The sequence below is a fragment of the Hyla sarda genome, chromosome 6, assembly GCF_029499605.1.
Source record: "Hyla sarda isolate aHylSar1 chromosome 6, aHylSar1.hap1, whole genome shotgun sequence".
Taxonomy (NCBI): domain Eukaryota; kingdom Metazoa; phylum Chordata; class Amphibia; order Anura; family Hylidae; genus Hyla; species Hyla sarda.
Window position 1 is genome coordinate 148,810,670 of NC_079194.1, and position 25,559 is coordinate 148,836,228.

General features: G+C 45.1%; 1 protein-coding gene across 7 annotated transcripts in view; it reads right to left on the reverse strand.

Annotated features, from left to right (window-relative positions):
* The window catches only part of GSE1 (Gse1 coiled-coil protein), a 510,276-nt gene that overhangs the window by 2,141 nt on the left and 482,576 nt on the right, over nucleotides 1–25,559 (reverse strand). For all 7 annotated transcript variants that reach the window (XM_056525517.1, XM_056525516.1, XM_056525518.1 and 4 more), the window contains 12 exons: nucleotides 22,650–22,828; nucleotides 20,315–20,512; nucleotides 20,056–20,238; nucleotides 18,858–19,180; nucleotides 18,373–18,703; nucleotides 17,677–18,284; nucleotides 16,464–16,576; nucleotides 9,761–10,028; nucleotides 9,131–9,244; nucleotides 8,534–8,962; nucleotides 7,777–8,061; nucleotides 7,177–7,280 (listed from right to left, as the gene is read on the reverse strand). In XM_056525517.1, the coding sequence (XP_056381492.1) occupies nucleotides 7,177–7,280; nucleotides 7,777–8,061; nucleotides 8,534–8,962; nucleotides 9,131–9,244; nucleotides 9,761–10,028; nucleotides 16,464–16,576; nucleotides 17,677–18,284; nucleotides 18,373–18,703; nucleotides 18,858–19,180; nucleotides 20,056–20,238; nucleotides 20,315–20,512; nucleotides 22,650–22,828 (3,135 nt within the window). The remainder of the gene's footprint in view (nucleotides 1–7,176; nucleotides 7,281–7,776; nucleotides 8,062–8,533; nucleotides 8,963–9,130; nucleotides 9,245–9,760; nucleotides 10,029–16,463; nucleotides 16,577–17,676; nucleotides 18,285–18,372; nucleotides 18,704–18,857; nucleotides 19,181–20,055; nucleotides 20,239–20,314; nucleotides 20,513–22,649; nucleotides 22,829–25,559) is intronic.

Genomic DNA, 25,559 nt, shown 5'->3' on the forward strand with positions numbered 1-25,559 from the left:
GCTGGGAGTTGTAGTTTTGAAACATCTGGAGGTCCGCAGGTTGAAGACCACTGAGGGCGGAGAGTTCACTCGAGTATAAGCCGAGGGGGGGTGTTTTCAGCACGAAAAATCATGCTGAAAAACTATATATACTCGAGTATATACGGTATATCTAATCCAGGCAGCTTCTTTATCAGCTCTTAAAATGTATTGCTAAAACAAATCCTTTCTGTAATACAACCCGTTACAGGGGTACCTTTTTAAAACACATTGTTAGAGCTTTCAGCAGATAACAAAGGGGCGGAGAACTATCAGAAAAGATATAACATTTTAACAAATGTCAAGTACAGTGCCTCTCTACTGCCTATTCTGTGTCTGGACTCCAGCATCACCTTAGCAAGCTTACTGTAAATATTTCATAGCTATTTTTTCAACTGTACAAGGAGAAAATGGAGGTGGAACAGCATTTCACGGGTTAGGTGAGCAGGTGCAAGCAGTCATAGCCCTGGTCAAAAGCCTCTTGGTACATCTAAAAAAGTAGAGTTGCTGCAGCACACTTATGGTGAAAAAATAGAAGCTTTTATTCTAAACCAAACATGTGTAAAAATGCAATGTTTCAGCTGCCCATACAGCCTTTTTCAAGCTTGCTTGAAAAAGGCTGCATGGGCAGCTGAAACATTGCATTTCAATTTTTTTTTTTTACACGTTTGGTTTGGAATAAAAGCTACTATTTTTTTCACCTAAAGTGTGACTTTTTTGGATATTTTTTCAACTGTGCATCATCCAGTCTGTCCAGAAACAGTGGGGGACATGTATCAATGTTGGTGTAGGTAGACTTCTTTTTATAGATCATTTTGGTTGGTCTAAATTTGGTGCAATTGCACCAAATTTACCATACTTGTGCAAGGCACATGATAAATTTCGTGCAAAGTTCTAAATTTACACACAGTTCTATTTGTACACCTGATCTACACCTCACAGGAAATGTGGACACAGGGATTTTACTCTATTGCTTTAAGGCTCGGATTCCATTGTTTATTTTGTTTTTGTCCACCAGCAAAAACGCCAGAAAAACTGTCACAGCTATTTCTTGCGTTTTTTTCTTGCATTTTTGCTGGTGTGTGGAAACAATAATTTTTTTAACCTGTGGCGATTTTTTTTCACTGCCTTCAGGTACCACTCTGTGGGTCACATGCAGAGCGCCTGGCCCACAGAGTGTAAGAAGGTGAGAAGTGATGTATAGAATATACATATACAGGGTGCAGAGCATCACTACTCACTTCTGCCAGATGTATAGTATATACATATACAGGGTGCAGAGCATCACTACTTACCTCTGCCAGCTGTATAGTATACAGGGGTGCATTGTGTACCCATGTATTCTATACAGGAGCCCAGCAAGAAAAGCATTAACCCACGTTGCTGCCGAGCAGTTCTGGGTTAAGTCTTTGTGCGCTATCCTGTATATACACCCATCTTTAGATGACTGTATATACAGGATACAGTAGGCAGACGTCAACAATTGGGGGCTCCCTGTTACACTGCAGTATGGGCGCACTCCCCAGGGGAGAGCGACAAAAATGTAATAACTTTTTTTTTTTTCTTCTCATTTCAGATTTGTGAATGTGGAGGACTAGTGTGGAATGTGGAGATTCAGTGGATTGCGACAATGAACAGTGTTTTTTTTAATGTCAATAAAAAAGGGTTAATGAGGCCTCTGGGGGAGTGTTTTTTAAATTAAAAACATTTTTCAATGTGTTGTGTTTTTTATAATTGAATTTTCAGGCTTAGTAGTGGAAGCCGTCTTGTAGACAGAATCCATTACTAATCCGGGGCTTAGCGTTAGCCACAAACCAGCTAGTGCTAACCCCCAATTATTACCCTGGTACCCACCGGCCCATGGGTGCGGGGAAGAGCCGGTACCAACAGGCCCGGAGCATCAAAAATGGCGCTCCTGGGCCTAGGCAGTAACAGGCTGGCGTTATTTAGGCTGGGGAGGGCCAGTAACAATGGTCCTCGCCCACCCTGGGAACGTCAGGCTGTTGCTGCTTGGTTGGTATCTGGCTGATACTGAAAATATGGGGAACCTTGTGTGTTTTTTACTGAAAATATGGGGAACCTTGTGTGTTTTTTTAATTAATTTATAAAAAAAAACAAAAAAAAAACGCATAGGGTTCCCTGTATTTTCATTCTCAGCCAGATACCAACCAAGCAGCAACAGCCTGACGTTACCAGGTTACCATTGTTACTGGCCCTCCCCAGCCTAATTAACGCCAGCCTGTTACCACTAAGGCCCAGGAGTGCCATTTTTGATGCTCCGGGCCTGTTTGTACCTGGACCTCCCCAGCCTAATTAACGCCCGCCTGTTACCATTAAGGCTCAGGAGCGCCATTTTTTATGCTGTGGGCCTGTTTCACGCATCTGAAATGAGAAAAAAAGACAAACACAATGGGGAGAGCGCACATAATGCAGTGTGTTCCTAAACAGGGAGCCACCAATTGTTGCTAAACTACAACTCCCATTATGGGGGCTGAATTTAAACAACAGCTAGAGTCTCCCTGTTTGGGAACACACTGCCAGAAAGGCTCTGCTCCCATTATGCAAAACGCATAATGAGAACAGAGCCATACTTACCACCCTGGCTTCAAGCCTGGACTGTGTAGCTCCGCCACTAAGATATCATCACTAGGGGGCAGAGTAGTAAAGGTCGCAGGGGGTCACAGGAATGAGACCCAGTGCGATCTGTCCCTCTGCCGATCTGAGCTTTGAACTACTACTCCCATCATGGGACATTCTGTGTCCCATGATGGGAGTAGTTGTAGTACAGCAGTGCTGAGGGACGGCTCTTGCACATCCCCCCGGCTGCAGGACTCTATTGAGACTGTTAGGACTACTACTCCCATCATGGACAGACTCCGTCCATGATGGGAGTTGTAGTCCTGGGGCTGAGGTGCAGATCGCAGCAGGTCATTCTGCAGAGACCCGCTTCGATCCGCAATTATTAACTTAAAAAGCCGGCGGTACATGCAGCTTCACTGCGCTGCTGCCGACTCCTGTATACACTGTCATAATTCATAATCCCCGCCACAACACGGGAGCTCCGATTGGTTAATAACTATTCACCAAACAGAGCTCCCGTCTTCCAGCAGGGATTATGAATTATGAGAGAATATACAGAAGCCAGCGGCACATGCGGCTTCACTGCGCTACAGCTGTCATAATTCATAATCCCTGCCGAAACACAGGAGCTCTGATTGGTGAAAAGTTATTAACCAATCAGAGCTCCCGTGTTCTGGCGGCGGGGATTATGAATTATGACAGTGTATACAGGAGTCGGCGGCAGCGCAGTGAAGCCGCATGTGCCGCCGGCTTTTTAAATTAATAAATGCTGATCACTGTGGGTCTCTGCAGAATGACCTGCTGCGATCTGCACCTTAGCCCAAGGACTACAACTTCCATCATGGACGGAGTCTGTCCATGATGGGAGTAGTAGTCCTAACAGCCCCAATAGAGTCCCGCAGCAAAAGGATGTGCAGGAGCCAGCCCTCAGCACTGCGGTACTACAACTACTCCCATCATGGGACAGATTCTGTCCCATGATGGAAGTAGTTGTAGTATTGCAGTGCTGAGGGCTGGCTCATGCATCGTCCAGCGTCCGACACTTTTCTACGTGTCCTTGCTACCACTCGTACATTTTTAGTTGATTTTTGGGCGCAAATGATACATACCAGTCCACTGGATTAAGTTGTCTAAGGTACACCAAACAGGTGACAACTTTAGAAAAAAAAGCGCAGTTGCGCAAAATCTGTAGACATGAAAAGTAGTCTAAAGGCATAAAGGCAATTATACATGTCCCCCAGTGTGTGTAGCAGGGGATTGGGGTACTTAACCCAGAGCCCATCCTTTCCCTCGTAAACTATTTGTCTAAATATCATTCTTTAACTATATAGAGCAAGTTCCCCTCTTTGGTTGTCACTTACATGCATGAAGTGAGGGAATTACATCATCCAGCCATCCACTTCCTGTGTGAATGAAGCCCCCACCCTCCTGAGAGACACAGGCCATGTGGTTTCTTCCCTGCACTGATGAGTCATGCTTCCTTTAGTGCTAAGAACTAGGTGTGTGCAGCCTCAGCCAATCAGACACCGAATCTCTCTCCGCTGCTCAGAGCAGGTGGTTGGGGGCTGCTCTCAAAGAGACGACAAACAGAGTAGAGCAAAGCTGCAATGATTGCTGGGAGATGTAGGCAAGGGAAGGGAAGGATGGAAAAAAATCAGGCAGCCAGAGAAGACAACAGGGGCCACAGAAGCCACACATACGAAGCAGGATGGTTTACAGGGTACATATCCAGGAAGTGTGGTTGCTTTGGAGAGCATATATATATATATATATATATATATATATATATATATATATATATATATATATATATATATATATATATATATGAGTGTGTGTGTGTGTGTGTGTGTGTGTACTTCCCTGGTGTACCCCTTTAACTCTGTTGGGGTCTGGGAGAGAAGAATACTTACCGTATATACTCGAGTATAAGCCGAGTTTTTCAGCACGATTTTTCGTGCTGAAAACACCCCCCTCGGCTTATACTCGAGTGAACTCCCCCACCCGCAGTGGTCTTCAACCTGCGGACCTCCAGAGGTTTCAAAACTACAACTCCCAGCAAGCCCGGGCAGCCATCGGCTGTCCGGGCTTGCTGGGAGTTGTAGTTTTGAAACCTCCGGAGGTCCGCAGGTTGAAGACCACTGCGGCCTTCAACATCATCCAGCCCCCTCTCACCCCCTTTAGTTCTGAGTACTCACCTCCGCTCGGCGCTGGTCCGGTCCTGCAGGACTGTCCGGTGAGGAGGTGGTCCGGTGGGATAGTGTTTCCGGGCTGCTATCTTCACCGGGGAGGCCTCTTCTAAGCGCTTCGGGCCCGGCCTCAGAATAGTCACGTTGCCGTGACAACGACGCAGAGGTGCGTTCATTGCCAACGTACTTCTGCGTCATTGTCAAGGCAACGCCTCTATTCCGGGCCGGAAGCGCGGAGAAGAGGCGCCCCCGGTGAAGATAGCAGCCCGGACCACCTCCTCACCGGACCACCTCCTCTCCGGACAGCCCTGCAGGACCGGACCAGCGCCGAGCGGAGGGGAGTACTCAGAACTAAAGGGGGTGAAAGGGGGGCTGGATGATGTTGAAGGCCGCAGTGGTCTTCAACCTGCGGACCTCCGGAGGTTTCAAAACTACAACTCCCAGCAAGCCCGGACAGCCGATGGCTGCCCGGGCTTGCTGGGAGTTGTAGTTTTGAAACCTCTGGAGGTCCGCAGGTTGAAGACCACTGAGGGCGAATGATGAGAAGAGGATGATGAAGGGGGGGTGTGGGGATGATGAAGGGGGGTGGGGATGATGAAGGGGGGGGGTGTGGGATGATTACAAGGGGATGATGAAGGGGGGATGTGTGGGATGATAAGGGGATGATGAAGGGGGGATGTGTGGGATGATAAGGGGATGATGAAGGGGGGATGTGCGGGATGATAAGGGGATGATGAAGGGGGGATGTGTGGGATGATGACAAGGGGATGATGAAGGGGGGGATGTGTGGGATGATAAGGGGATGATGAAGGGGGGATGTGTGGGATGATAAGGGGATGATGAAGGGGGGATGGCTGCCGATGGCTGCCCGGGCTTGCTGGGAGTTGTAGTTTTGAAACCTCTGGAGGTCCGCAGGTTGAAGACCACTGAGGGCGAATGATGAGAAGAGGATGATGAAGGGGGGGTGTGGGGATGATGAAGGGGGGTGGGGATGATGAAGGGGGGGTGTGGGATGATTACAAGGGGATGATGAAGGGGGGATGTGTGGGATGATAAGGGGATGATGAAGGGGGGATGTGTGGGATGATAAGGGGATGATGAAGGGGGGATGTGCGGGATGATAAGGGGATGATGAAGGGGGGATGTGTGGGATGATGACAAGGGGATGATGAAGGGGGGGATGTGTGGGATGATGACAAGGGGATGATGAAGGGGGGATGTGTGGGATGATGACAAGGGGATGATGATGAGGATGTTAATGAGGGGTCTGGATGATGACAGGGGGGGATGAGGTATTTCCCACCCTAGGCTTATACTCGAGTCAATAACTTTTCCTGGGATTTTGGGTTGAAATTAGGGGTCTCGGCTTATACTCGAGTATATACGGTAATTTCTGCCCTCACATTTTATGTACTACTAGCTGAGTACCTGGCGCTGCCCAGTTTTTCCTACCTTATCCTTGTGGGGGAGGAAAAGCAAAAAAGGAGGAAGCTTTTGTCCTCATATCCCGTCCCTAAATCCTGACCCCATATCCCCATCTCTTATCCCGACCCCAAATCCCCCCTCCTCATATCCCGACCCCAAATCCCCTTCTCATATTCCGACCTCATATCCTGTCCTCATATCTCGACTCCATATTCTGACCATATATCCTGTCCCTATACCCCGTCCTCATATCCCGTCCCCATAGCTAATACTCATATCCAGTCCTCTGGTGGGGCTATGTTGTGGTAAAGATATTGTAAGCTGTCCTCCTATCTCGACCCCATATCCCAAACATATATCCCATCCCTATATCTCGACCCCATAGCTAATCCTTATATCCAGTCCTCAGGTGGGGCTGCGTTGTGGTAAAGATATTGTAAGCTGAAAATAAAAAGGGGTGTGGTTTAAAAGGTGGGCGTGTCTTTGAGATGGGAAATGGCACACAGGGAGGGTGTGGCTTGCCAGCCGGACTGACGCATTCACCAGGAGATGCAGAGCGGAGCTTGTGGAGTAAGGCCCCAGAATTTCTATACACTTCCATGGGACTTGAAACAAAAACCCCATCCTTCACATATGGGGGCAGGTTAGGGATTAATTTAACTATTATATATTTTAAGTTGACATCCAAGTAACATGTGACCAAGTATTATCAAAATATCTCCAGCTGTTTGGAAGTTATACAGTAACATGGAGGTGGGTAAGGGTTAAATTACCTATCCTATGTTTGTTGTTGAAATATAAGTAACATGTGTGTCAAGTTTCATGTTAATATCTTTAGCGGTTTGGAAGTGATGCTGGAACATACACACACGTTGAGTTTTATATACATAGATTTTCATGTTTGTTGGTCATTCTTGGTGTTGTAATATCAGCTTTGTGCGCAAATGACACTGAGGTTACTTACCGCCATGCGGTGTGATATCTGCTCAGCTGTCAGGCTCAGGTTATAGTGCTGAGCTTCTAGCCGCTTGCACTGTGTCTCCAGAACTTGGCGTTCAAGGTTTTGTTCTGTAAAGTATTGAAAAGATATGAGAACCACAGAATATGAAGGGATTTACTGAATAGGAAAATTGCAAAACCTATTTGTATTTAGGGTACAACACCACCACAGTCCCCAGTTATGCCTCTATATACTGCATTAGTGTGCCTGTGCCTCCAGTTCTCAGGTGTCATAAGTGGGAGGGCTGTAAGCAGAGACGTCAAGAGTCTCCAAGATGTTCTGGAGGTCTGATTTACTGTTTATGGACCAGATGCAGATATATAAAGAGGAGCACTGGAAGCCTATAACATTATCATTGCTGGGCATCACCAGCATGCGGTTACATTTCTCCATGTCAGATTCAGAGAGTATGCCTGGACGTACATTTTAGTTACTGTGAAATATAATACTTATACTATGCACATTTTCTTATCTAATAATTGGGTTTTATTTACTTTAATTGGAAAATCCACTTTAATCTGCACAAGCACACCACAAACGTTTCTCATGAAAGCCTCTGCGCACCTTCTATGTGTTCTTGGTAAGATTCAAATATTGCCTCGATTCCTTGCCATTTTAGTCTTGGTGGTTCATGTATGTCGTCCTCCTCATAATCTTCATCAGATGTCTCTTCCCCCGAAGATACATCCGGATGTGGTGTCCCCCGCAACATCCCTGACTGCACAGGGCCCTGCTGACCATTCTGGTGTGGAGCTGTGGGCCGACTTGATTGCTGCAGCTCAGGAATGTTATAGTGGACAGAGGCATCAGGTTTGTGATTTTGCTCGGCGCAGTTCAAGGTAGATGAACCTAGAAACAATAAATTGTTATCAGAAGGGTTCTGGACACCTGCATTGGCAATCAAAACAAAATGAGTCGGGGCTCCGATCTAAGAGGTGGCCCAGCAGTCAGACCCCTCCAATCTCATACTTATCCCCTATTCTGAAAACAAAGGGGCATTGCAACTTAACTTTACTTATCCTGAGAGTTGTGGAATCTGTCAACGCTACATAAGTATGTAGAATGAATCCCTGATGAATATGGTCATATCTAACTTCACTTTTGAGATAAAATAAACATGTAATATGTATGCATGATGTGTTTATTTCTAAAAGTATGATTCCCCCCCCGCCATTTATCAACAACAGTCAATATGGACACCTTTGCTGCCTTGTACTATATAGCACATGTAAACTGCAGCAATGTCTATCTACAAATCTGATGTTCTGTGCTGTAGATTCTATGTTTGTCCATTAGCGGAATAGTGGCCTTCACGTTTTACCTTTGTGCTTCTGTAGAGCCTTCTGTGTAGACTGTAAAACAGATTCATGGAACTGATGAGCAAACTCCTCTGCTATGAATGGCTCCCAGGACTTGCTCCTTCCATTCACACTCTGAGATGTTTGTACAGGGTTCTCTTTGGCTGGATGCCCTCGAACAAAATTTAGGATGCTCAAGCTCTTCTTTGCAGGAGCAGCAAGAGTCTCGTTCTGCCTGACTTTTTCTGTGCTTACAACATTGGTCGAGGACGTTGTTACTGGAACTGGCAACGGTGTCACCCTGTCTAAGAGTTTTGGTGGCTCTGGACGAACAAGCTCTGGAGGCTTCACTGGTTCTTGTGCTGTGACTGAGCACGAGGTGGAGGGGACAGGAGTCGATACTTCCGTCTGCAACGAAGGCTGAAGTACAGTCTGATCCTCAGAGGGTGCACCTGAAAATAAATCAAAGGTGAATGTACAGGTCATTAAATGAATTGGAAAAAAATACTAAGTGTTCCTACACTCTGCTATAGTAACTGCAGGTGACTACAAAGATTGGTTAGAAAGATGACAGTTTTCACCCTCAGTGCCACATTATAATGGCATTCTTTATGTCTTACCTGTGGGCAGAGGAGAGCTGCCCCGACATGTAGCCAATGGGGGATTCTTTGCTGCCTCAGGCACAGAGTTCTTCTGTTTAATTGCTTCCAGCATTTCAACCAGCTTCTCCTTGTCTGCCAAAATCAAGACAGACTGTTTTAGTCAGCAGCAGAATACATCTCCTACGTGGTGTCCTCTCTGTATACAGAGAACATGTGAAGAAGCTCTGTCATCACCCGCGTCTGTTCTCTTCAGAGTGTATGGTATTGTGCTGCATCTAGCAACAGCCAAGAAGTTTAGACAACAGATCAATTCTATACTGATGTTCACTATTAAACATCTGATTCAAAATGTTTAGCATTTTTGCCAATGCTTTGCGGAACTCTGTCAAGTCTTATATACTGGTCTTTCATTACAGTAGAGAAAATTATAAGATCTCAGCTGCTAGGCATGTCTGTCAGCACCGTACGTTTGTGACTGCAAATAATGAAAAGCAGCACAAGATAAGTAAAGGATTTAATTTACATGTAATGTTAAGCTAACAAGTAATTATTTAGACCCCCAACTTCTGTTAACATGCAACTGCCTTGAAAAACAAACAAAAAAAAAAAAAACAGACTGTGCTCAAGACGTGTAAAGCTTGTTTTTACCTCTCCTCTGCTCTGTGCTCACATGTGACAGATCAAAGAAAGTAAGGAACTTTTTCTTCTCTTCCAGATTGGGGCTGTTGTTGAGCTCATCTGGACTAAACCTTGTAGACAGTGGGGAGTGTGGTGATGGTGTCTGTCTTTTGCTTTGAATCGGAGGCGATTGACTCCTTTCCCTCAACATTCGCCTTCTCTTTCTTCTTTTCTGTTGCAGGATCAGTTCCTTTTCTTGTTGAGTAGCCAGTCCAAAAATTTGAAGGAACTCCAGTTTCTATTGATAAATATGACAATGGAGTTATTGTCTGAACCCATGTTTTATATAAATGCAGCATACATGATTAACCCCTTCAGGACCAAGCCCATTTTGGCCTTAACCCCTTAAGGACCGGAGGTTTTTCCGTTTTTGCATTTTCGTTTTTTGCTCCTTGCCTTTAAAAAATCATAACTCTTTCAAATTTACACCTAAAAATCCATATGATGGCTTATTTTTTGCGCCACCAATTCTACTTTGTAATGACGTCAGTCATTTTGCCCAAAAATCTATGGTGAAGCGGGAAAAAAAATCATTGTGCGACAAAATTGAAAAAAAAAACGCTGTTTTGTAACTTTTGGGGGCTTCCGTTTCTACGTAGTACATTTTTCGGTAAAAATGACACCTGATATGTATTCTGTAGGTCCATACGATTAAAATGATACCCTACTTATATAGGTTTGATTTTGTCGGACTTCTGGAAAAAATCATAACTACATGCAGGAAAATTAATACGTTTAAAATTGTCATCTTCTGACCCCTATAACTTTTTTATTTTTCTGTGTATGGGGCGGTATGAGCGCTCATTTTTTGCGCCGTGATCTGAAGTTTTTAACGGTACCATTTTTGCATTGATAGGACTTATTGATCACTTTTTATTCATTTTTAAATGATATAAAAAGTGACCAAAAATGCACTATTTTGGACTTTGGAATTTTTTTGCGCGCACGCCATTGACCGAGCGGTTTAATTAATGAGATATTTTTATAATTCGGACATTTCCGCACGCGGTGATACCACATATGTTTATTTTTATTTACACTGTGTTTTTTTTTTTATTGGAAAAGGGGGGTGATTCAAACTTTTAATAGGGGAGGAGTTAAATGATCTTTATTCACTTTTTTTTTGCAGTGTTATAGGTCCCATAGGGACCTATAACACTGCACACACTGATCTTCTATGTTGATCACTGGTTTCTCATAAGAAACCAGTGATCAACGATTCTGCCGGATGACTGCTCATGCCTGGATCTCAGGCACTGAGCAGTCATTCGGCGATCGGACAGCGAGGAGGCAGGAAGGGGCCCTCCCGCTGTCCTGTCAGCTGTTCGGGATGCCGCGATTAGCCGCGGCTATCCCGAACAGCCCGACTGAGCTAGCCGGGAACTTTCACTTTCACTTTTAGCCGCGCGGCTCAGCTCTGAGCGCGCGGCTAAAGGGTTAATAGCGCGCGGCGCCGCGATCGGCGCTGCGCGCTATTAGAGGCGGGTCCCGGCTTCACTATGACGCCGGGCCCGCCATGATATGACGCGGGTTTACTGTGTAACCCCGCGTTATATCGGAAGAGCAGGACCAAGGACGTACCGGTACGTCCTTGGTCCTTAAGGGGTTAAGGACCAGAGCGTTTTTTGCACATCTGACCACTGTCACTTTAAACATTAATAACTCTGGAATGCTTTTAGTTATCATTCTGATTCCGAGATTGTTTTTTCGTGACATATTCTACTTTAACATGGTGGTAAATTTTTGTGGCAACTTGCATCCTTTCCTTGTGAAAAATCCTAAAATTTGATGAAAAATTTGAAAATTTAGCATTTTTCTAACTTTGAAGCTCTCTGCTTGTAAGGAAAATGTATATTACAAATAAAAAAAAATTTTATTCACATATACAATATGTCTACTTTATGTCTGCATCATAAAAGTGACGAGTTTTTCCTTTTGGAAGACACCAGAGGGCTTCAAAGTTCAGCAGCAATTTTCCAATTTTTCACAAAATTTTCAAACTCACTATTTTTCAGGGACCAGTTCAGGTTTGAAGTGGATTTGAAGGGTCTTCATATTAGAAATACCCCACAAAAGACCCCATTATAAAAACTGCACCCCCCAAAGTATTCAAAATGACATTCAGTCATCATTTTAACCCTTTAGGTGTTTCACAGGAATAGAAGCAAAGTGAAGGAGAAAATTCACAATCTTCATTTTTTATACTCGCATGTTCTTGTAGACCCAATTTTTGAATTTTTACAAGGGGTAAAAGGATAAAATTTATACTTATATTTGTAGCCCGATTTCTCTCGAGTAAGCACATACCTCATATGTCTATGTAAAGTGTTCGGCGGGCGCAGTAAAGGGCTCAGAAGGGAAAGAGCGACAAGGGGATTTTGGAGAGTACGTTTTTCTGAAATGGTTTTTGGGGGGCATGTTGCATTTAGGAAGCCCCTATGGTGCCAGAACAGCAAAAAAAAAACACATGGCATACCATTTTGGAAACTAGACCCCTTGAGGAACATAACAAGGAATAAAGTGAGCCTTAATACCCCACAGGTGTTTCACGACTTTTGCATATGTAAATAAAAAATTATTTTTTTTTCACTAAAATGTGTGTTTCCCCCCAAATTTCACATTTTTCCAAGGGTTAATAGCAGGAAATACCCCCCAATATTTGTAACCCCTTCTCTTCTGAGTATGGAGGTATCCCATAAGTTGACCTGAAGTGCACTATGGGCGAACTACAATGCTCAGAAGAGAAGGAGTCATATTTGGCTTTTTGAGAGCAAATTTTGCTCGGGGGGCATGTCGCATTTAGGAAGCCCCTATGGTGCCAGAACAGCAAAAAAAACAAACACATGGCATACCATTTTGGAAACTAGACCCCTTGAGGAATGTAATAAGGAATAAAGTGAGCCTTATTACCCCACAGGTGTTTCACGACTTTTGCATATGTAAAAAAAAAATAAAAAAAATTTCCACTAAAATGTGTGTTTCCCCCCAAATTTCACATTTTTGCAAGGGTTAATAGCAGGAAATACCCCCCAATATTTGTAACCCCTTCTCTTCTGAGTATGGAGGTACCCCATATGTTGACCTGAAGTGCACTATGGGTGAACTACAATGCTCAGAAGAGGAGGAGTCATATTTGGCTTTTTGAGAGCAAATATTGCTCGGGGGGCATATCGCATTTAGGAAGCCCCTCTGGTGCCAGAACAGCAAAAAAAAAACACATGGCATACCATTTTGGAAACGAGACCCCTTGAGGAACGTAACAAGGGGTACAGTGAGCATTTGCCCCCCACTGGTGTCTGACAGATCTTTGGAACAGTGGGCTGTACAAGTTTTCATTTTCACGGACCACTGTTCCAAAGATCCGTCAGACACCTGTGGGGGGTAAATGCTCACTGCACCCCTCATTACATTCCGTGAGGGGTGTCGTTTCCGAAATGGGGTCACATGTGGGGTTTTGTTTTTTTTGCGTTTGTCAAAACCGCTGTAACAATCAGCCACCCCTGTGCAAATCACCTCAAATGTACATGGTGCGCTCTCCCTTCTGGGCCTTGTTGTGCGCCCCCAGAGCACTTTGCGCTCACATATGGGGTATCTCTGTAGTCGGGAGAAATTGCGTTACAAATTTTGGGGGGCTTTTTTCCCTTTTACCTCTTGTGAAAATGTAAAGTATAGGGCAACATCAGCATGTTAGTGTAAAAAATAAAAAATTTTTACACTAACATTCTGGTGTAGACCCCAACATTTCCTTTTCATGAAGGGTTAAAGAAGAAAAAGCCCCCCAAACCTTGTAACGCAATTTCTCCCGAGTACAGCGATACCCCATATGTGACCCTAAACTGTTGCCTTGAAATACGACAGGGCTCCAAAGTAAGAGCGCCGTGCGCATTTGAGGCCTAAATTAGGGATTTGCATAGGGGTGGACATTGGGAATCACTGGCGTAGAATACCCCTAACAGGGTGCCTCCAGCTGTTGCAAGACTCCCAGCATGCGTGGACAGTCAACGGCTGTCCAGCAATACTGGGAGTTGTTGTTTTTCAACAGCTGGAGGCTCTGCTTTGGAAACAGTGGCGTACCGGACGTTCTTATTGGGGGAGGGGGGCTTTGTAAAGGTATGTGTATATGTAGTGTTTTTAACTTTTTATTTTATTTTGTGTTAGTGTAGTGTAGTGTTTTTAGGGTACAGTCACATGGGCGGGTTTCCCGGCGCAAAATTTGCTGCATCTCAAGATGCGAGAAACCCACTGTAAAAGCTTCGCCCATGTGAATGTACCCTGTACATTCACAGGGGGGGGGGGGTGCACCAGCTGTTGCAAAACCACAACTCCCAGCATGCATGGTCTGTTAGTGCATGCTGGGAGTTATAGTTTTGCAACAGCTGGAGGCACACAGGTTAGGAAACACTGAGTTAGAAACAGACAATGTTTCCCAACCAGTGTGTCTCCAGTTGTTGCAAAACTACAACTCCCAGCATGCCCAGACAGCTGAAGGGCATGCTGGGAGTTGTAGTTCGGCAACATCTGAAGGGCCAGATGTTGCTGAACTAAAACTCCCAGCATGCCTGGACAGTCAGTGCATACTGGGAGTTGTAGTTTTGCAACAGCTGGAAGAGCACAGATTGGAGACCATTATACAATGGTCTCCAAACTGGGGCCCTCCAGATGTTGCAAAACTAAAACTCCCAGCATGCATGGTCTGTTAGTGCATGCTGGGAGTTATAGTTTTGCAACAGCTGGAGGCACACAGGTTAGGAAACACTGAGTTAGAAACAATGTTTCCCAACCAGTGTGTCTCCAGTTGTTGCAAAACTACAACTCCCAGCATGCCCAGACAGCTGAAGGGCATGCTGGGAGTTGTAGTTCGGCAACATCTGAAGGGCCAGATGTTGCTGAACTAAAACTCCCAGCATGCCTGGACAGTCAGTGCATGCTGGGAGTTGTAGTTTTGCAACAGCTGGAAGAGCACAGATTGGAGATCATTATACAATGGTCTCCAAACTGGGGCCCTCCAGATGTTGCAAAACTACAACTCCCAGCATGCCCAGACAGCCAATGGCTGTCTAGGCATGCTGGGAGTTGTAGTTTTCAGACTCCTAGAAGCAGCAGTGAAGATCTTCACTGCTGCTTCTGAGGACCCTATACTTACCTGCCGGTCCCGTCGTTGCTCGCCCACGTGGCCGGTCCCGCAGTGCTCCTCGGTCCCGCCAGGTAAGTCCGCCGGTCCCCACGTGTTCCCCCACCTATGCCGCGAGCCCCGCAGCCATCGTCCCCCGTTCTGCCCGACTTCCAGGGGCGGGCAGTGCGGGGGATCTCAACTTTCACCCCAGATCACTGTGATTGGTCCACAGGGACCAATCACAGTGATCGCTGACCAGGACCATCAATGGATGGTCCTGGGGGTGAAGCAGAAGTTGTCCCCTGCTGGAAACAGTGGGACTTCTGCCAGTTAACCCGTGCGATGCTGCGCATCGCCGGGTTAAATGAATGTCATTTATAAACGCCGGGATGCGCGAACGCACTGCACAACCCGGCGTTTATATATGACATTCTGCGGGAAGGGGTTAAGGGAAAACTGGGGAAAATTTTTTTTTTCAAACTTCTTTAGCCTGCCTGCAAAAAACATACAGAAATTACCTGCCACCACTCCTCCAGTGCCTTCGATATCCTGCTCTGGCCTCCGCAGCAATCCCCAGTCTTCTTCCTTGTGCCGAGGCCGAATATGTCACACTGCTGCTCAGCTTATCGCTGGCCGGGGTGGGACATCGCTGCGATACAACTGCCACAGTGTGACAAATCGACCACCGAGAACCAGGAAGAGGATCGCTGCGGTGGCAGGAGTGGGATACTGGGCTCACTGTGGAAGCTATGGAATGTAAGTCCTGTTTGTTTTGTTTTTTTAAAGCCAGCAGCCAGGGGAAGTTTAAAAAAAAATTGTATCCCAGAGTACTCCTTTAAAGGGGTAATCCAGCAATAGAAAAGCAGGCCAATTTCTTCCAAAAACATCTCACATCTGTCTGCAGGTTCTGTGTGGTATTACAATTGGCTCCATTCACTTCAATAGAACTGAGCTGCAAAACCACACCTAACATGCAGACAAAGGTGGTGCTGTTTTTGAAGTAATCGGCTCTGTTTTTCAAATGCAGGATGAGCCCTGCATTAGCAATGGAAAATGGCATGGAAGAAAACTAAAGCTAACCATACATACAGGATGGCTGAATGCCAATTTCTCCAAATACCTCCATACACAAATGCTTGGATAAGTGTCCATGTGATCTAAATGGAGAGAGGGGTTAAAGGGGTAGTCCACCCCTAGACATGTTATACCCTATCCAAAGGGGGTCTGGCAGATGGGACCCCCGCAATCTCTGGGCCGGCACTGCAGCATTCATGAACACAGAAGCCAGGGATCCCCCTACATTTATGTCCATGGGAGAACATGTCAAGGGGCAAAGTACCCCTTTAAGCCGCTGTCAGACTACTCCAGCGGCAGTTTGGCTACCCAAAAACAAAAGGATCAGGCAGTTGAAATTCAAAATGCCTTCTCTCATCCGCTATCATCTGTTGAGCCCTATACACATTAGATGGTCAGCCATTCTCGTAGGTTCAGCTGGCACTTGTCTAATGTGTATGTTGGCTTAACCTCAGCTGCAGATCTAGTAGCTACTGTTGTTCCTACCTCAGATGATGTATCCAGTTTGAGCGGTGGCTGTTCAGCAACTCGGCGAAGATGTGCTCTCACTTCTTCCTCATCACTTTCATCGTAAGAATCATCAAGATCATAATAATAACCTGTAAAAAAAAAAGAAGGTTCAAAATCTGTAGTACCTAAACAGAGAAGAAGATCCTGGGTAATATGTCAAAAAGTCACAAAACAGATCAGAATTCATTCACCACAGAGGTAAAATAGTGAATTAAAGGAAAACTGTCAGCTTGCTCCCCCCCGCCACACTAACCAGCGGTACTGGCTGGTAGCGCGGGGGACGCTGATATGTTTGATGCTTACCGTGGCCGGATCCGTCGCGCCGTTCGGCCGTAATCTTCGATTTTTTGTATGTGCTAATGAGGTGCTAACTGGCACAGGCATGGCTAACTGGCACTCTGACGTCAGCGCCACTGGCAGCAGCGCCACCCAGCTCAACAATATTCCTCCAGCTCATATTCCTTGATGAGCTGGGCGGCTCTGCGGCCAGCGGCACTGATGTCAGAGTGCCAGTTAGCCTGACATGTGCCAGTTAGCACCTAATTAGCATATAGCGAACATTGAAGATTGCTGCCGAACGGCGGGGCGGATGCGGGCACGGTAGGCATCAAACTGATCAGCGTCGCCCGCACTACCAGCCAGTACTGCTGGTTAGTACGGGGGGCGCAAGCTGACCGTTTTCCATTAACTAGAATGTAATCCAATTCGCTCATAGAAACTATGTTGATTTTTAACTAGTCCAACTCATTCTGTAATGTAAGTGCTCGGCCTCCTATCTAAACTTGGACATGAATAGTTTTGTTTTTCCCTAGCATGCTAAAGCTGTTTACAGAGCTAGAGTTCTGCATAAGGACTGCCGACAGAGGATGTTTAAAGGCTGTTTTACATTGTCCGATCATTGGTGCGATCTAAACTTCTGACATGTCAAAAGTTTTACTAAATGACAGTAATTTTTAAGATAAGGAATCTGGGCACCCTAAGTTATCTGTTTACAGTTGATAAGTCTTTCTGTTCCCAACATATGTGGGTTTATAGTTTGTCTGACAATTCAGGTGAATATCGGATAATGGAGGCTCTATAAAAAAAAACTGTAAAAATGTGCATGCTGATCAACAAGATTGGTTTGTTATTACAACCTGCTTGCTTTGTTTAAAAGGGCCCTTAGAGTTCCTTAGCATTAGTGGATTACCTTTTTCACGGGCTTCTTTACGCCTCCTCTCTTCAAGATCCAGCTTACTGACCAGCCTGCGATGCTGCTGTAGAAACTCATCATATATATACATAGGATCACGAGTTCTTGTAGGGGGAGTCCTGTGTGACAAGCTTGGCCTGTGTAGGAATGTGGTCTCTGTTGTATGGCCAGCCTGCTGGAGGGAACTCCTCTGTTGGTTTATTAAGGATTGTGTTGACTTTTCAAGTTCAGCAAGAAAAGGGGCATGAGAATAACTAGTGTGCTCCAAAGAGTGTTCCCGGATAGGCTGGTACTTCTCAGCCTGTTCTTTTCTCCGTGGTAGATCTTCCTCTTCTAGCTGCTGCTTCTCAAAGCTGTATGGACGCTCTACTTTTACAGGAGGTAACATATGTCGGCTATGTTCATAAATAGTTGCAGTGTGGTTATGGATGGAGGCAGGTTCCTGGCTACGACGTGACTCTGAGGGGGTGTCCATGAGTGACACTGGATTCCAAAGTGAAGTCGGAACAGAATGTTGTTGGGTTTTGGGTGAAATCAGGGGTGGTGGGCCTCCAAAATGCTGTAGTGGTTCCCGAATATTCCCTTCATTACGGGTTGGTAGAACCCTAAACAAAGGAATTGTAAAATAAAATTCTAGATCCAAGTGAGATGAGATTTTATACACTGTACTAGATCACTGCACTAATGACCTACCTGGTAAGGTTTTCTGGCCTTATCTCAGCCTCCTGTTGACCAATAGGGCGCCCAGTAATGTCAAGCTGCTGTTCAAGGACTTGCTGACGAAATTCAGATACCTGGTACTGCCGATCTTCCTTCTCTTGCCGTAGACGTCTTTGCCGGGCTAACCATTTCTCCTCTTCCTGTGTCCTTTGTGCCAAAAGAGCAGCTGCAGCCGAGCTGCTTGTTGGAGGGAAAACAGTATGGCTAGAGATCAGACTGGGCACAGAATGATGGCTGGTAGGAGGTTGGTGCATTTGGTGTTGGACTGGCTTTGGAGTCTGTACAGATGGTTCTTTCACCTTATCTGTAAGGGCAAACAAACAGTTGAGCCACAAACAATCATATCTGAAAAAGGATAGGCATTTACTCCTGGTGTTTCATAGTATTATTAGTAACAAGACTTGCATGGTAATGACTTACATGTAATTTCCCACAAGCAAAGTCAAATAATAAATTACCGGGTCTAGTTGGAGCAGGCTGTTCTGCTTGCTTTACCCGCTCTTCTTGGTGCATTCGGAGTGGGTGAACCTCTGTTTCTGCGAGATACTGGCTTTCTATGTTTTTGATGAGGCTGGCATCCTTCTCTCTTGTGCGTTCTCTTTGCCGTTCAAGCTCTCGCTCTCTTTCTCTCTCCTTCTCTCTTTCCATCTCTTTCTTTTCTCGTTCCCTTTCCCTTTCTCGCTCCCGTTCTTTCTCACGTTCACGGTCAGCTTCTCTTTCTTTCTCTCGCTCTCGTTCTCTTTCCCGTTCACGCTGCCTCAGCTCTTCATCCATTTGAAGCCTATGAATGCAAAATGCAATTTTTTTTTTTTTATTATAAAGAAAAAAAGCTTTGACTGGTGATTTCTAATAATTTTTCTATTAAAAATGTATAGTCTTTCGTTTTTAATAAAGTAAGGAAGTATGCAAGCTCTGTATTTTGATTTTGTGGTCACACTGAGTAGCATTATACAGTACTAAGATCAGTATTATTAAAGCTAGTGCAGAGAAGAAGTTGAATAGCAGGAACATTTTTCTACTTATTCTTGACTTAAATTCTTGGTGTGCTCTTAAAACAATTTTACTTTGGTCACAATCTGCATACGGTAATAAACAGTTAAAAGGGAATACGACACCTGGTTCACCCACACTAAACCCAATACACAGTGTTATAGTGTGGGTGAACCGAATTAAAATGATTTATTACTCACCCGAATCTGATGTCTGGTTCTGGAGATACACACTGTATTATGGTTGCTAATGTTAATTAAACACCTCTGCGCATTGGAGGCAGTGTTTTAAAGTTCCTTGCCTCCTTCTGCACTGATATGGCCGCCCACCTTGCGCTCAAATGTGTAAGGACTCACTGAACATTTATTAGGTGGACAGGCATATTGGAGCACAGAGGAAAGCGGAAAGGAAGCTCAGATCACAGACTTCCACCTTAATTGTGCAAAGAGTGTTTATTAACAGGTTAGCAACAAGGGTGTCAGATGTAAGAGGACACTACAATGAAACAAGATGTGCATACTTTGATCACAAGGTGGTTTTGACTACTTCAGTGTTCCATATAAATCATCATTAGCTTTCAATGTAATCAGCTTGTTAAACTAGCCATGTCTTATATGTACGGTATATGTGTACATAATGTACTGTGTACACACTGTTTCAAATTACCTCTCAGCTGTAATCCGTTCAGACTGAAGCGCGGACAGGGAAGAATGGGCAAGATCTGTGGGATATCTGACTCCTGACAAGTGCAGGTGCATGGCTGAAGGGTGAAGAGGTGGTAGTGACCCAGGACTGTGAAGTGGGTAGAAGGGGGATCTTAGTGCAGATAAACAATATGAATCATCCATCCTGTAAGAAAGAACAAGGAGGTCAGTATCAGTAATTAACTGCAAGCCCACTCCTCAATCGTTAATAACATATATACCTGAATGCTGGGTGAGTGAAGGTGTGATGGGCCAAGTAGCTGTTGTGATAATATGCTGCTGCTGCATTAGGGTCCAGTCCGATGTGGGGAAGGGAGGGCATGCGGAGGTCCTCAGCCGTGTGGTATGGACGGAAGCTTCGTAAATATTCCTCAGTAACTGTGCTTGGAGGAACCACATGATGCACAGGCCGCTGCAGGCTGGAAAAATGCAGAAACCATTACATTACATTGCAGAAACAACATAACGGCATTTCCTAAACTATTTACTCCAGCTTAGGAAAACATCATCCACACAATAACTACGCATGTGAACAGGGCCAGGCTTGTTAACCATTCCATTTATGAAGCACCTGCTGTTATGTGTGATCAATATAGTGTCAAGAGTGGTAAGGCTGACTGTACATAGTGTATGCTACACAACAAATACTCCTTAAAGGAGAACTACTAGGCCTAATATATATATGATATATATATATATGTGTGTGTGTGTGTGTATGTAAAATCTGATCTTATCGAATACAATGAAGGTAGAGGGTGTAATTAGCACTTGGGTGTGGTGTAGTGCACCTGAGTCTCCACAATTTCTCAGCGTTACACAGTCTAATAGAAATTGCACTCAAACCACAATTATAGTGTTCTTGATAAATCCCTTTACTTTAGCCGTATATCTTCATACAAAGATTTCAAATTACGGAAACAATGTGATGGAACACATAATATTCACCCAGTGCTCGTCGCTTGATGAGGTCTACAGCGTCACTTCAGAGCTTGTGGCTCAATCCGGAGCTCCATTTCATACTGTCCAAGTTAGCCGTGTCTCATGCCTTCTTTCCGAACAGCGAGTAGTAGCTCACCCGGAGGTGAGAATGGAGGGCGACGTTTCAGGATCTCTCCCTTTCTCAAGGCTTGAGAAAGGGAGAGATCCTGAAACGTCACCCTCTATTCTCACCTCCGGGTGAGCTACTACTCGCTTTTCGGAAAGAAGGCATGAGACACGGTTAACTTGGACAGTATGAAATGGAGCTCCGGATCGAGCCACAAGCTCTGAAGTGAAGCTGTAGACCTCATCAAGCGACGCGCACTGGGTGAATATTATGTGTTCCATCACATTGTTTCCGTAATTTGAAATCTTTGAATGAAGATATACGGCTAAAGTAAAGGGATTTATCAAGAACACTATAATTGTGGTTTGAGTGCAATTTCTATTAAATCTGATCTCATAGCATTACCTGTTCATTAAGGGTGTATCTGCAAATCTAAAGTAGTATTCAGTCATTTAGTTTACATTGAACTTTGCAGCACAAAATCGCAGTTTCAGATCCAGTGCATCGAATATGCACTGGATACTGTACGGGTAAATACACTCTAAAGGGGTAGTTTTTTTTTTTTATATTTATGGCAAATCCTTGCTAAAAACATTCAATTTTTCCAATTTGTCTCTTCCTATATGCAGCTGCCGTAAGTGACCCTTCATCAACAAGGTGGGATCCCCTCATCATGATACCAAAAAGAAAAAAACAGAAAAAGGGGGCACCCCTTAGTGTACTATGTACAAACCAGAAAATCAGGTGAAGACAATTGTAAGACCACTCACCTGATTATGTTGAACACAGAGTTCAACACCTACAACAGCATAATGACATGTATACGTCTTAGTGCCCCAGTAGCCGCCAGCATCCCAGCCAGCATTCAATTTGATTGAAGATCGTGGAGCATAGAAGATATGGGCCAATATGGACACCTAGAAAAGCGGGTGTGCTATCGGCGCTAAACCGACGTGAAGATATTATGACCGCGGACCAAGTAGATAAAATAAACAGAAATGTATTAATATATACACGGACAACACGTTTCAAGAAGCCTACGGCTTCTCTACCTCAGGTCCATACATTTGATACATTAACATCACATATATTTATGTATTAATACATTTCTGTTATTCTGTTATTTTATCTACTAGGTCATATTATCTTCACACCGGTTTAGCACCCACAGCACACCAGGTGTCCATATTGGCCCATATCTTCTAGGATTCCCTTATCTGACTCTTACACATCCTGTGGAGGAGCCATAACTGTCTATAGTGGAAATGTTCCTTTAAGTATTGTCAGAGGGAACCCAGTGTATGTCAAAGCCATTCACAATACAGGATGAATAGTTAGGTGAATATATATATGCAGGTGGACATAGATGCAAAATATTTTGTGTAACACATCTGGTAGCTCTACTTTAAAGGGGGTTGTAAGCTTTTCCCCTTGGTCTGCTGCTGCAGGTTAACAATGCAGAGTAATATTCCTTAAATAATCCAGCTCATAATGTGCATTTAGTGACTTACTTCAAGGGTTGGAATCGGGAATCCTGAACAACAGAGCTTGGTGGGATGGCAAAGGCATATGTGCTTCCCAGCAGGTGTGAGGGTACAGCTTGGGTGCCAGCCTTTTCAGAGGGCAGCTGGGATTCTGCCATCAACCGCTCTCTGCTGATACTGTTTGCCCGAGAGGCATTATCAGGCTGCTGCATAGAAGAGGACACACTTGTTACAGTTATAGCAAAGGTAGAGTTCAAAGTACTGCAAATAGTGAAATGTTATTGTATTAAATAATAACTCTGAGGATGACTGCTGCTTATTCACTGTCTACAGTTTCCAAAACTTGTATTGAATGTTGCACTCACAAGACTGAACCATTCCCTTGACAACAGTTTAGACAAAGGCAATTAAACAGTTGTGAGTGTCAAGCTGTAAATACCCATTACTATTTATTATTATTTAAATAAAATAAGTTACTGGTTCCAAGTTAAATTCTTTGTTGCACTAATTTTTGTGTTATTTCTGTTATTGCTGTGTTAATAAATTACATTGTGCATCATAATATGTTAGACCAGTGGCATTTGTATCGGGCATGGCTTTCCCAACTGAAGGGACTGATTCTGAGTTATTCTGTATTGTACTCGATATTCTGCTGGAGGAGTCACTGTTAACATTGATGAAAATACTTACCCTGTGCTAATTCAAAGTTACAACCTGTACTGGAAACAGAAAGCAATCTTAAAGGGGTTCTCTGGTGCTTAGACATCTTATCCCCTATCCAAAGGATAGGGGATAAGATGCCTGATCGCGGGGGTCCCGCAGCTGGAGACCCTGTGATCTTGCACGCAGCACCCCGTTTGTAATCAGTCCCCGGAGCGTGAGGGGCGGAGCGTGACGTCACACGGTGGTCGCCGGTAATCAGACCCGGAGCGAACACGTTCCGGGGACTGATTACAAACGGGGTGCCGCGTGCAAGATCCCGGGGGTCCCCAGCGGCAGGACTCCCGCGATCAGGCATCTTATCCCCTATCCTTTGGATAGGGGATAAGATGTCTAAGCACCGGAGAACCCCTTTAAAGACAGACACACCCCTATAAGCTTAGCAGTAAGGAGCTCTTGGAATACAAAGGGATTTTTTTTTCTCTACCCTAGATAACACTTCCCAGTATGGAAATCGCAAGAGCAAGCTTTGTAAAGACACTGAATAAGCAGGGAATACTGGTAAAGCTATGAAGCCCACAGGATAGTGAGCACAGCCCTGGCTATGACCCATGATTTGTACACGTTAAGTAATACTATGTATTACGGCTGCACGATATATCACAAAAGCAATCAAATCGCAATATTTGCTTTTTGCGATATAGCGATACGCCCCCCCAGGAAAACATGCGATTATCTGCTCGGGCTGGCTCCCGTGGCGGGGGCCGGCCAGAGCAGGTAAAAACTAAGTTAAATACTAAAAGTCAGTGTTTCCCAACCAGTGGGCCTCCAATTGTTGCAAAACTATAACTCTTAGCATGCCCGGACTGGCAAAGGCTGTCCGGGCATGCTGGGAGTAGTAGTTTCACAACAGCTGGAGGCACCCTGCTAGTGAAAAACACTGAGCTAAGGGCGCAGTGATATAAACAAAAAACCTTCTGCTCACATAGTCCGGGTCCCTGCAGATTAGTCTCCGTGCGCTCTGGAGTTTCCTCTCTTCTTAGTACAGGCAGTAGGACCTTTCCCTTTTCAGCTAATCACTGGCCGCAGTGGTGTAACGTGTCAAGCCAGTGATTGGCTGATGGGGAAAGGTCTTGTACTTCAGCAATACACTAGGTTTCCTGGGTCCCGCAGAAGATCTGAAATCCGCCTGGGAAACCCAGTGTATTACTGCAGTACAAGAATGTGACGGGGGGGGGGGGGCTGGGGGAAATGTGACAGGGGGGGCCTGGGGGAAATGTGATAGGGGGAGAGGAGACAGAAGGGGGAGATGTGACAAGGGGGGGGGGGGAGAAATGTAACAAGGGGGGGGGGAGAATGTGACAAGGGGGGGGGGGAATGTGACAAGGGGGGGGAATGTAACAAGGGGGGGGGGAATGTAACAAGGGGGGGGGGAATGTGACAAGGGGGGGAGAATGTGACAAGGGGGGGGGAGAATGTGACAAGGGGGGGGAGAATGTGACAAGGGGGGGGGAGAATGTGACAAGGGGGGGGGGGAGAATGTGACAAGGGGGGAATGTGACAAGGGGGGATGTGACAAGGTGGGATGTGACAAGGTGGGATGTGACAAGGTGGGATGTGACAAGGTGGGATGTGACAAGGTGGGATGTGACAAGGGGGGGGATGTGACAAGGGGGGGATGTGACGGGAGAGGAGAATGTGACGGGGGAGGAGAATGTGACGGGGGAGGAGAATGAGACAGGAGGGGAGGAGAATGAGACAAGGGGGAGATGTGAAATAGGCAGTGGGCATAAAATGGGTAGGTAGATGTGAAATGGAGGCGACTGGACATGAAATGGGGGAATTTTGCCATTTTATATTATATCGCATCGCATATCGAAATCGCAATATTTAGGCCCAAAATCGCAATTGCACATTTTCCCCATATTGTGCTGCCCTGCTATGTATTTACAAACTGTTTTGTATTTGTGTATTTAAAATATATACATTGTAACTGGAACCATAATAGAATTGTGAAAAAAGGAAAGCAGGTCGGTGTAATTTTCTGTACGATTCAGCATGTCATGTTGTTGCAGAAGTGAAGGCTAACCCAGAGCTAGGCAGCTCTCTTGGGCCCCTTTAGAAGGATGGATGGTTTATAATGGGCCAGGGAACGAGGCAGCAGCACAGCAGAGAGCCTCATGTTTGCTGATCTGGTAGAAATGCAACAAAATGTCAAAGTGTATTAGCAGCAGCGAGTCAGAGGAGTGTGACTACACAATTGTACAGTGCTCTGAC